The sequence below is a fragment of the Scyliorhinus torazame genome, chromosome 8 (assembly GCF_047496885.1).
Source record: "Scyliorhinus torazame isolate Kashiwa2021f chromosome 8, sScyTor2.1, whole genome shotgun sequence".
Lineage (NCBI taxonomy): Eukaryota > Metazoa > Chordata > Chondrichthyes > Carcharhiniformes > Scyliorhinidae > Scyliorhinus > Scyliorhinus torazame.
In genome coordinates, this window is record NC_092714.1 from 143,258,763 (window position 1) to 143,271,214 (window position 12,452).

The 12,452-nt window shown below is 46.6% G+C and overlaps 1 protein-coding gene across 13 annotated transcripts in view; it reads left to right on the top strand.

Annotated features, from left to right (window-relative positions):
* Positions 1-12,452, top strand: part of zc3h13 (zinc finger CCCH-type containing 13) — a 165,901-nt gene that overhangs the window by 35,698 nt on the left and 117,751 nt on the right. For 11 of the 13 annotated variants that reach the window (XM_072514301.1, XM_072514305.1, XM_072514309.1 and 8 more), the window contains 2 exons: positions 3,214-3,325; positions 4,597-4,711. In XM_072514301.1, coding sequence (XP_072370402.1) covers positions 3,214-3,325; positions 4,597-4,711 — 227 coding nt within the window. Of the gene's footprint in view, positions 1-3,178; positions 3,326-4,596; positions 4,712-12,452 lie in introns of all 13 variants that reach the window. The other 2 variants (XM_072514312.1, XM_072514308.1) reach the window with 1 other exon arrangement.

Here is a 12,452-nt window from a genome sequence, read left to right on the forward strand (position 1 = left end):
AAAACTTAGTTACTTAAGATATAAAATAAATTTGCAAAACATTTCATCTTTCTCATAAAATCCCCAACTCCGGTTCCAGATGCCCCATTTAAGATTTAACGTCAGTGTTAAACTTCAGATTTCTTAAAATCAACGGGTACTGATTGGACTATTTCACCAGGTGTGTGGCAACAAGATTGACTGTACTAAAGTAAGGAAGTGACTTTGAGCTACTGCTCCAGCCAAATTGGTCTTGACAAATGAAGGACTGCACTGTATGAAACATTAAATTTGGGGGGGGAAACATACTTGCCGGCCACAAAACATCTCTCATTCAGTGTCACAGGTATTGCCATCTTTGTACATTGACAGGATTAAATAGGAGACTGGATGTGGAAGAGGGATTGAAAACAAAGCCTGAGAAATGTGGGCCAAGAGAGGGATGGGGTGGGTGGATTTTAAGTCATGTTTGCTCAGCATTGTTTTTAGTTTGTTTGTTAAAGTAAAAGTCTTAAAATGTGAAAACTTGTGTGTTTCTTTGCATTGGTATCTGGGCCATTCATATCTCTTTAAAAGTTATCAATCTTCATGGGATCGTAGCAACTCGAGGAAGCTTGGTGAACAGTTAAGGGGGAATTTAGTGTGGCCAGTACGATTATCCTGCACATCTTTGGGTTGGGGGGGGGGGGGGGGGTGTGAGACCCACACAGAGACTGGGAAAATGTGCACACTCCACACGGACAGTTACCCATGGTTGGGATTGAACCCGGGGCTGGGATTGCGCTTATCGTGCTGCCTTAACACTAAAGATTTAAAGGCATATCTGGAGACTTGCATGTTAAATTGTAGAAGAAATAGAAGTCCAAGGGAAGTGACTGTGTGTCAATAAGGCTATTTTATTACCTTCAGTATGCATAAAACTCGATGCTATAACCAGCAATTTTGAGATTGAATTTGAGATTAAACTAAAATAATTATTGTAAATTTTACGTGATACGAGTATAATAGGTTTAACGGCAAATTAATACAAGCAACCTTTGTCACACCACGTGGAATTTAATCCATCTGAAATTCATGGTAAGTGTTCACATTAATTTCTCCTTTGCCCAATAATGCATTGATTTTAGGGTGTTACTTTGTATTACATATTAGTAACAGGAATGGAATCCCCCTTGCCCTCCAGCCCATAAAACAGTGAGAAAACTAGTACCAGCTATTAGATTACAGAGATTCAACAGATTTAACTAAATGGAAAGTCAAGTTGAAAGAAGTGATACATTTGGATGAGAATAAATGAAGCAAAAAGTAATTAGAGATGAAAATGAAATATAACTGACTTACCCCAAAATTTTGAAGAACTGGATGGCAAGATGAGAATGGAGATAATGACCAGAGAGAGAAAAGCAATAACAATTCTCGAAGAAATTATCAAAGTTGTCTAGGCATTCAACATTGCAGTTATGTAGGATCTTTAACACAGGAAAATGTTCCACAGCACTTTACAAAGGGTGATAATGAGAAAGCCTTCTTTAAAGAGAAATGCCATGAGTAAAAGGCAAGGAAAATGGGATACCAAGTCACTCGGCATTTTTTCACATCTAGCCTCATTAAAATGTTGTTTGCTCATCTTAGATGAAAATAGGCTTTTTTTCTAGGGTGCTAAAGAAAGGAAGACTTTGTTTAATAAAGTGGAGAAAATAGCATGAAAAAAGGAACTGAGTGAGCAAATAAGACAATCTAAGCAGATCATGTTCCGCATGATAAATATGACTCTAGTTTTGAATTGTGAAGTTGAGTTGAGCTGTGCTCAAGACTGTTTGCCATTTAAGGTCCATATTTATACCATGCAAATCTCTTTTCAACCCTACTTTATCCATCCTTCAGCGGAGAATTGACTAGCCTCTCCAATTCAGCAATTTCATTGAATGCACTGTTATGATCCAAACATGCTGTTTGGGAAACTGTGAGCTTGAATTCATGAAATTGTTGTTTGTCTCCATCCTTCATCCTCTTCATTGGACATTGCCCTTTGGTTGCATGGCTGGCCTACACATCAGTGACTAGAATAATGCGTTTTGTGGGAGACATCTGGGATATTTCTGAGAGATGTGACAAGACATCAAACAAATATTGATTCTCCTCTTTGTAGCACCAACTCCGATGTTCCCACGTGCACCTATATAGGTAGAAATGACAGAACAACTTAATATTTTTAAAAATACTTTATGGTGTACTTTATGATGTCACGGTGAAATTGTTGTGACTTCAGAATAGTTATTATGATCTCATAAAGTTATATTTTCTCTTGAGGACAGTGAAATTTATGACTAAAATCCCTTGAATGCAGAGTCTGCCCCTTAAGTGAAAGGAATGTAATTTGTTCCCATTCTTGAGGACGACTGAAAACCTCGCCAGTGCCACAGGTCAAAATGAGTTGTAGGCTTTCAGTTTTAATGTTTTCATGGCTATTAGCCAATATGTATATGATAAGTACAATATAAACACTTCAATATGTGAACATGCAGTTTTTAAAAAATGTTAGGGCTACGATATATATTGAGGGTGTAGCAGTTTAAATTTCATGCATTGGATCTTGAAATGGTCAGCTCAGAGAGGTGTGGATAGTTCTAAATTACAGTCCCAGGCTCTCCTGGCTATTCAAGCCTGCCAGGCCATGGTCAGGATATCATTATTTGGGTGAAGGCTGTCCAATTTGAATGAACCCACTTAGAAGCCCCACAGCCTGTACAATTGTGCCTAGTTAGTTGTCAGTGGTACTTTGAGATTTTGTTTTGGACGAGCTGTTATTAAGCTTTATAAGTACAAAATTGCCTCTTTTTTTAAAACTCAGGCTGAAGCAAAATTTTGAAACTCCTTCAAGTTAAAAGTAATTAATAGTATTCAGGATTTAATGGTAGCTAATTGGAAAAATTAATGCCTTCAGAACAATTTTCTTGGATGTGCTAGATATTCCTGTTGCTAAGTTCAAGTTGGGTTTAGTTTTATCAGTTAGTATCTACATTGTGGCTTGTAAATTGGAATTGTAATGGTGTTAATTGCATGGGCTCTGTTATCCATCTGTCAATATATCTTCTGCATGTCTCTAGTGCAGTGGCCGTGCATGCCCTCTCGTCTGTGTATTTGACCGAAAAACTAGAAACAAGAATCCCTTAAGAAAATTTCTGCTTTGTGTCAACAGAGAAAAGTGTGTTACTTTATTTTGTGGGTATATAGATCTCCAGAAAGGCCAACTGGTGATTTACGCGAGAGAATGAAGAACAAAAGGCAAGATGTGGAATCTGAACCACAGAAGAGAGCACAGGATGAGTCTTCATCCCCAACAAGGGTGAGAAAGAATCCCATTTCAGAATTTATGGATTTAACTGACATATTCCAGTCAAGGTTGACCCTTTCACCTTTACCAGAGGCTAATTTTTATTCCTGAAGAAAAACGTTAAAGTCAAATTGTTGAGAATTTTGTAGGTTATTAAATGGTAGTGGAACATTTTGGGCTGTAAATCGTAAATATTTTGTAAATATTTGTCAATGTCCATTTATAGCCAACCTAAAAGTTGCCGATACAAAATAATGCTTAGTGTTTTAAATATATTTGGGGTACCCAATTCTTTTTTTTTCAATAAGGGGCAATTTAGCGTGGCCAATTGACCTACCCTGCACATCTTTGGGTTGTGGGGGTGAGACCCACGCAAACACGGGGAGCATGTGCAAACTCCACATGGGCAGTGACCCGGGGCCGAGATTGAACCCGGGTCCTCAGCGCCATGAGGCAGCAGTGTTAACCACTGCACCGGTTGCCTTAACCACTGTCTTTTCAAGGAGATTTTGAGTAGAATAACTCAATTTTCTATTTTGTTGAAATTCAAGCTAGATTGCGTTGGAGTTTTGGACTTTGGAATCTATGAATGCTTATAATAACTAAAGCAATTCAATTATATTTCTATGCGTTTAGATTTTTAAGAAAGTTAAGCAGTAATAATTAACCCTAGAAGTTACGATTGAAATAAAACTCGCCTATAGAGGGAGGACATGGTGTGCCAGAATTCTGTGCTTGTAAATTTATTATGATTTCTTGGTATAAATTTACAAGCAGGAGCAAACAAAATTATGAATTAGGAGCATGAATAGGCCATTAGGCCCCTTGAGCCTGCTGTGCCTTGCATTAAGATCATGACCGGTCTGATTATGGCCTCAACTCCAGATTCCCCCTACCCCTGATAACCTTTGACCCCATTGTAAGTCAAAAATCTAATCACCTCTGCTTTACAAATGGCCATTGACTCTGCCTTCACTTTTCTCCAAGGGATCATGACCTTCAGAGAGAAAAAAATGTTTTCTTATCTCTGTCTTAAATGGGAGGCCCCTTATTTTCAAACTCTCCCCCACAAATGGAAACATCCTTTCAGCATCCATGCTGTCAAGTCCGCCATGGATCTTGGGTTTAAATAAGATCACCTCTTGCTCTTCTAAACTCCCAATGGCTGCAGTCCCTGTCTTTCCAACCTTTCCTTGTAGCTCAGATTGTGAAAGAGTAAACCAGAAGAAATCTATGCGTTTTGTTTTGTGCAGCACAATGATAAATATTCTCATTTTATTTAGAGGGATACTTCAAGGAGCAGACACAGAGAAAAAGAAGATGCTAACCTGAAAATTACAAAGGAGCGCACCCCAGAAAGCGAAGAAGAACCGGCTGATTGGGAAGCAGGCGGGGATGGTAAATGAGATTTAATCAAAAAATGCTATAAATACATATATATTTTTATTCAACATTTTCAGATTTATACATAACAAAAACAATAACAGGATATAACCCCCCCCCCACCACCAGAAAACCAAATAGAAATCCCACCCACCACCTGCCTCCCACGCCCTCCCTACCAACTAACTGTGACCAGCTCTTTAAAGTACAAAATAAATGGCTGCCATCTTCGGTAGAACCCTTTAATTGCTCAAGGTACAAAAATTCCATAAGATCCTCCAGCCATACTGAGGCACTGGGTGGAAAAGCTGACCTTCAGCCCATCAGCACCCGCCTTCAAGCAATCAGCGAGGGCAAAGGCCACAGCATCAGTCCCCAGCCCCCGCCTGCAACTCCAGCAGGTCCAGTGCCTTAAATATGGTACTGAAGGGCCAAGGCTTCAGTTCAATTTGTAGGATCATCGACATGGTGGCAAAGGAGATGCAGAACCCCTGGTCAGTCCGACACCCCGAAAATAGCTTCCAGGGGCCCTGATGCAAAGTTCACGTGCATTACCCTCCAGGTGACACTAAATCCCCCCCCCCCCCAGTACTTCTCCAGCTTCAGACAGGACCAAAACATATGTACGTGGTTTGCGGGGCGCCTCCCACATCGTGCACATACGTCCTCCACTCCCTCAAGAGTTGGCTCACCCTCGCCCTCATGAGGTGCACCCTATACACAACCTTCAGCTGTATCAGTCCCAACCTCGCACAGGAGGTTGACGCGTTCACCCTCCAGAGCACCTCATACCACAGACCATCCTCCATTATCTCCCCGAACTCTTCCTCCCACTTGGCTTTGATTTCCTCCATGGACACCCCGTCCTCCCCCAAAATCCTCCCGTCGATTGCTGACACTTCCCCATTCCCCCTGCCATCAATACCTCTTCCAACAATGAGGGGGCCGATGCTATTGGGAAGCTCCGAACCTTCTTCCTAGCAAAGTCTCAGAGCTGCAGGTACCTAAACCCTTTCCCTTGCCCCAGTCCATATTTCTCCCCCAACTCTTCCAACCTCGCAAAACGTTCCCCAGGTACAGATCTTTTAATACCCTGACCCCCCTTCTCCTCCCATCTCCGAAACCTCCCGCCCAACTTCCCTGGCTCAACCTATGGTTCCCCCTAATCGGCATCTCTCTTGACCCCACCCACAACTTAAAGTGCTGTCTTAACTGCCTCCAAATCTTCAGTGTTGCCACCACCACGGGACTCCCAGAGTATTTACCCGGGGCCATCGGGAGCGGCACTGTTACCAACGGTCTCAGCTCCGACCCCCTGCACAGACCCTCCTCCATTCTAACCCGCTGGGACTCTTTCCCCCCCCCCCCCCCCCCACACAAAAAAAAATAAACGAGATGATCAGTTTCTGATTCACTTCCTCAAAAAAGCCTTTGGCAAAAAGACCTGCCAGTGACAGGGGGAGGCTAGCCCACCTTGCCAAATCCGCTTTCACCCTCCCCACCATGCTAGTAAAATTGTACCAACAAGCCCCCCCACCCCCCAGTCCCGCTCCTCCTGCACCCCCAAATACCTGAAGTGGGTTGCCGCCCTATGGAATGCCAGTCCTTCCACCCCCGCCCCCACTCCCGGCCGGGACACCACAAAGTATTCACTCTTTTCCAGGTTTAATTTATATCCTGAAAAAGATCCCAAAGTTCGGAGAAGTACCATTATGTTTCCCATCAACGCACACGGCTCTGATGTATATTTGTGCGGACACTCGCCCTCGGTTCCTTATAGGTGTATCCACTCCGTGAATCTCAGCCCGATCCCAAACCTCTCAAGAACCGCAATCAAATATCCCCATTCTATTCAATCAAATGGCTTTTCCGCATCCAGCGCAACACCACCTCTGTCTCCTTCCCCTCATCCGGCATCATGATTACATTTAATAATATTTGAGAATAGTGGCCTTCCTTTCACAAACTCCATCTGGTCCTCCCCTATCACCTTAGGGAGGCACCCCTCCAACCTAGCCGTCAGTACCCAATTCGCCATATGTTGCATCAACATTTAGTAGCGATATAGGCCTGTACGACCCACACTCCGTCGGATCCTTATCTTTTAACATCAGGAGATTGAGGCCTGCCCCAATGTTTGTGGTAACACCCTTCCCTAATACCTCCTCAAATATCCCCACCATCAGCGGCGCCAATTTATCCTTGGATTTCTTGTAATACTCCACTGGGAACCCATCTGGCCCTGCCATCTTCCCCGATTGCATCCTCCCAATTGAATCCTTTATTTCCTGTTCCCCTACCGACCTCTCCAGTGTGGCCCTATCTTCCTCCTCCAGCCTCAGACATTCCAATCGTTTAGAAACTCCTGCATCCTCTAATCCTCCTGGCGTTCCAACCTTTACAGATTTTCATAAAACTCCTTAAACACCTTATTGATCTGGTCCGGGGCCACCACCAATTTCCCCTACCATCGAGCCCCTCGAGGGGAACACAATTGCGGAAACTCCACGTCAGCAGCGTCATGTCTAGTACAAAAAAAATCAATTCGGGAGTACACCCTGTGTACATGTGAAAAATACGAAAATTCCTTTGCCCTCGGCCTTCCAAACCTCCACGGATCCACCCCCCCACCTCCCCATGTGCTCCATAAACCCCCTCGGCTCCTTCGCTACCCGCCAACACCCTCCCTGACCTCAAATTCGACCGATCCAGCTTTGGATCCAGGACCATATTAAAATCCCCTCCCCATTATCAACCGATGCGAGTCTAGGTCAGGGATCTTCCCCAGCACCTGTCTCATGAACTCCACATCGTCCCGTTCGGAGCACAAATATTGACCAGCACCACCGGCATCCCCTCCAATTTCCCACTCACCATAGCATGCCCCCCCAAACCACCGCACCCGGGTCAGCCACTATACTCCCCAATTGTTAATCAAAATTGCCACCCCTCTCGTTTGAAATCTAATCCTGAATGGAATACCTGCCGTACCGACCCTCTCCTCAGCCTAGTCTGATCCACAACATTCAGATGTGTTTCCTGCAAAAGAGCTATGTCTGCCTTTAAACTCTTTTAATGTGCAAACACACAAGCCCTCTTGACCTGCCCATTCAACCCTCTTACATTCCATGTGATCAGCTGAAATCCCTCTGGTGCCCACTGTCATCAACCCTCCCTAAACATGTTCTGAAAACCCCTCCCCTGTCAGCAGTTGCTCCCCCATCACCACAAAATAACAACCCCAACCTCTATCAACACACTAACCATCTGCTCACCCCCCCCCCCACTGCACTTCCGTGAACTAGCGCGGCCAGCTAGCCTGGTAGCCCCTGCCCCTGGGGCCTAGCATCAACCCCGCACTGATCCTTCTCTCCTCCTCCTCTTCCCCCCCCCTTCAAACATTATCCCGGTGCAAACATAACAACAACAACCCAACACAAAGAAAAGAGCAACTCACCATCCCCCACAAAGAGCAACACAGAGCAATGGCCCAATAGAATACAAAAACATACCCAAAGGAGCATTTCCTCAAAAGGTCAATGTCCTCCTTCTCCTGCCAGTTCATTGTCCCTGACAAATTCCATCACCTCCTCCGGCGTCCCAAAGTACAGGTCACGACCCTTATAGGTGGCGCACAGGCGTGCCGGATACAGCATACCAAATTTCACCCACTTCTTGAAGAGGGCCACATTCACTTTGTTAAAGTCCACTCTCCTCTTGGCGAACTCCTCACCCAGGTCCTGATACACACGCAGCTCACTGCCCTCCCAGGTACATTGCCTCATCTGCCTGGCCCATCTCAGGATCCGCTCCTTATCCAGGAACCGATGCAGGTGCACCACCATCGCCCTCGGCGGTTCGTTCCCCTGCGGCTTCGTCACCAGCGCCCTCTACGCCCGGTCCACTTCCAAAGGTTGTTCAAATGACCCCTCACCCAGCAACGTCTCGAACATCCGAGCCACGTACGAGCCAGCATCCGCTCCCTCAACTGCCCTCCGGCAGCCCCGCGGTCCTCAGATTCTGCCTGCGGGACGGGTTCTCTAAGTCCTCCACTTTCTCCTGCAGCCACCTCCGATTATCCCACATTACCCCCAACCCGGCCACCATCCTCGTGCTCTCCCACCATCTTCTCCACCTTCTGGATCGCATGGCTCTGGGCCTCCAGCCTCGATTCCAGGCGGTCAATCCCTGCTGTTATCGGATCCTCCACCCGAGCCAGGTCTTCCAGATTCTCTTCCTCTGCTGGGTGAACTTCTCGTTCAGGAAGCCTAACAGCTGCTCCATCAACCACAGAGTGGGTAGGACCGATCCCTGACCCTCCGCCATCTCCTCCTGTGTCGCATGTACAACTCCAACTCTCTCCAACTGCTCATTTCTTTTTCGACCACTTCTGGTCCACAAATCCATCCACTGGTGTGGCACTCTCTCCTTCCACCGCTCCTGCATCTTTTTTGGTCAACACATCCACCCGTTAGCCGGGGAAAAGGTCCAAAAATACCACCACGAGCGGGAGCCACCAAATGTGGGACCACTCACACCATGGACGCCACCGGAAGTCTCCAGCAAATTGTTTTATAAAACCTTCTGGGAACTCGTATGGCCCTGGGCTTTACATGTCTGTATTCGCCCAATTTGATTTGATTTGATTTGATTTATTGTCACATGTACCGAAGTACAGTCAAAAGTATATTTTTGCGGCCAAGGGTGCTCTCATCCCACGTACTCCCCGTATTGGAGATCTCTACTGCCTCCCGAAAATACATAAGGCCAACACACCAGGCCGCCCTATCGTTTCAGGCAATGGGACATTGTGTGAGAAACTCTCTGGCTACATCGAGGGCATCTTGAAACCCATCGTACAAGGTACGCCCAGCTTCTGTCGCGACACGACGGACTTCCTACAGAAACTCAGCACCCATGAACCAGGAACATTCCTCGTCACAATGGACGTCTTGGCACTCTACACCAGCATCCCCCATGACGACAGCATTGCTGCAACAGCCTCAGAACTCAACACCGACAACTGCCAATCTCCAGACGCAATTCTGCAACTCATCCGCTTCATTCTGGATCACAACGTCTTCACCTTCGACAACAAGTTCTTCATCAGACGCACGGAACAACCATGGGGACCAAATTCGCACCCCAATACGCCAACATCCTCATGCACAAGTTTGAACAGGACCTACTCACCGCACAGGACCTTCAACCGACGTTATACACCAGATCCATCGATGACATTTCTTTCCTTTGGACCCACGGCGAAGAATCACTGAAACGACTACACGATGACATTAATAAGTTCCATCCAACCATCAGACTCACCATGGACTACTCTCCAAAATCAGTTGCATTCTTGGACACACTCGTCTCCATCAAGGACGGTCACCTCAGCACTTCGCTTTACCGCAAACCCACAGATAACCTCACGGTGCTCCACTTCTCCAGCTTCCACCCTAAATACATTAATGAAGCCATCCCCGATGGACAAGTGCTCCGTATACACAGGATCTGCTCAGACGAGGAGGAGCGTAACAGACATCTACAGACGTTGAAAGATGCCCTCGTACGAACGGGATACGGCACTTGACTCATCGATCGACAGTTCCAATGCGCCACAGCGAAAAACCGCACCGACCTCCTCAGAAGACAAACATGGGACACAACCGACAGAATACCCTTCGTCGTCCAGTACTTCCCCGGAGCGGAGAAACTACGTCATCTTCTTCACAGCCTTCAACACGTCATTGATGACGATGAACATCTTGCCAAGGTCATCCCCACACCCCCACTACTTGCCTTCAAACAACCGCGCAACCTCAAACGAACCATTGTTTGCAGCAAACTACCCAGTCTTCAGAACAGTGACCACGACACCACACAACCCTGCAATGGCGATCTCTGCAAGACGTGCCAGATCATCGACATGGATGCCACTATAACACGTGAGAACATCACCCACCAGGTACGCGGTACATACTCGTGCGACTCGGCAACGTTGTCTACCTCATACGCTGCAGGAAAGGATGTCCCGAAGCGTGGTACATTGGCGAGACCATGCAGACGCTGCGACAACGAATGAACGGACATCGCGCAACAATCACCAGGCAGGAATGTTCCCTTCCAGTCGGGGAACACTTCAGCAGGCAAGGGCATTCAGCCTCTGATCTCCGGATAAGCGTTCTCCAAGGCGGCCTTCAGGACGCGCGACAACGCAGAATCGCCGAGCAGAAACTTATAGCCAAGTTCCGCACACATGAGTGCGGCCTCAACCGGGACCTGGGATTCATGTCGCATTACATTCATCCCCCACCATCTGGCCTGTGAAATCCTACCAGCTGTCCTGGCTTGATACAATTCACACCTCTTTAACCTGGGGTTACCCCATCTCTGGATCTGTAAAGATTTAATCACCTGCGAATGGTCGCATTCCAAGCATTGTTTGGCATCTTCGAATTTGTCTATATATGTGTTTCTGGAACATACCTCTTGATTCACCTGAGGAAGGAGCAGCGCTCCGAAAGCTAGTGACATCGAAACAAACCTGTTGGACTTTAACCTGGTGTTGTAAGACTTCGTACTGTGCTCACCCCAGTCCAACGCCGGCATCTCCACATCATAGGAAGTAGAGACGTTGTTGGGCTTTCTTGACCGTTGCATCTACGTGAGTGGACTAGGACAGACTGTTGGTGATGGTGACCCCCAGGAACCTAAAGCTGTTCCTTTAAGTTCCTGTTCCTTTAAGTTGTTGTTTAGACCTCCTCCAGCAACTCCTCCATCCCTTCCCGATCTTCCTCCTCCACCTTGGGGCACTCCAAACCCTCCAAAAACCTCAACATATCCAACTCCTCCTCCGACAGCTCCAACCTATAAAGATTCTTATACCGCCTCAAACGTCCCATTAACTTACCTAACTAACCTACTACCTGATTCCCAAATCCGCACAATGTCCCGGGAGGCCATCTGCTGCCTCAGTTGACCAGCCATGAGCCGACTGGCCTTCTCTCCATATTGCCTTATCTGTGGAAAGCAGATCAAACTGCATCTTGAAATTTCTTTCTACTAGTCAAAAGCTCTGATGTCGGATCACTCAAATACCTGCCATCCACCTCCAGAATCTCATCCACCAATTGCTGCCGCTCCTCCTTTCTTGTCTCCCGATTCCTTCTCTGCCTTGTGCAAAATTGCCTCCCCTTGCGCCACTGCCTTCAGGGCCTCTCACAGTACCGAGGGCGGGAACTCCCCATTCTAGTTGAACCCCACATATTCATCAATCACCCTAACCTCCTTCTCACAAAATCCCAAATCCGCTAACAGCCGCACGTCCAAACTCCAAGCCGGCCGCAGGGCCGACCCCATCTCCAGAACCACATCCACCAGGTGCAGAGAATGATCTGATATCACTATCGTGGAATATTCTGCTTTCCTCACCCCTAGCAGCAGGGCTATCCCCATCACAAACAGTCTATGCGCGAATACACATTGTGCACCGGAGAGAAAAAGGAGTCTTCTCTGCACTCAGGGTGCAAAAATTGCCATGGATCCGCTCCACCCATCTCTTTCATGAATGCTGCAACTATCTTCACTGCCCCCAAAGGGGTCAGCGCTTTCAGCTGACACTGATCCAGCTTGGGGCTCAAAATGCAGTTCAAATCACTCCCCAATATCAACTCGTGCATGTACATATCAGATATCGCAGCCATCATTCTCTTCATAAACTCCACACAATCTCAGTTTGGGGCATACATGCGCACTA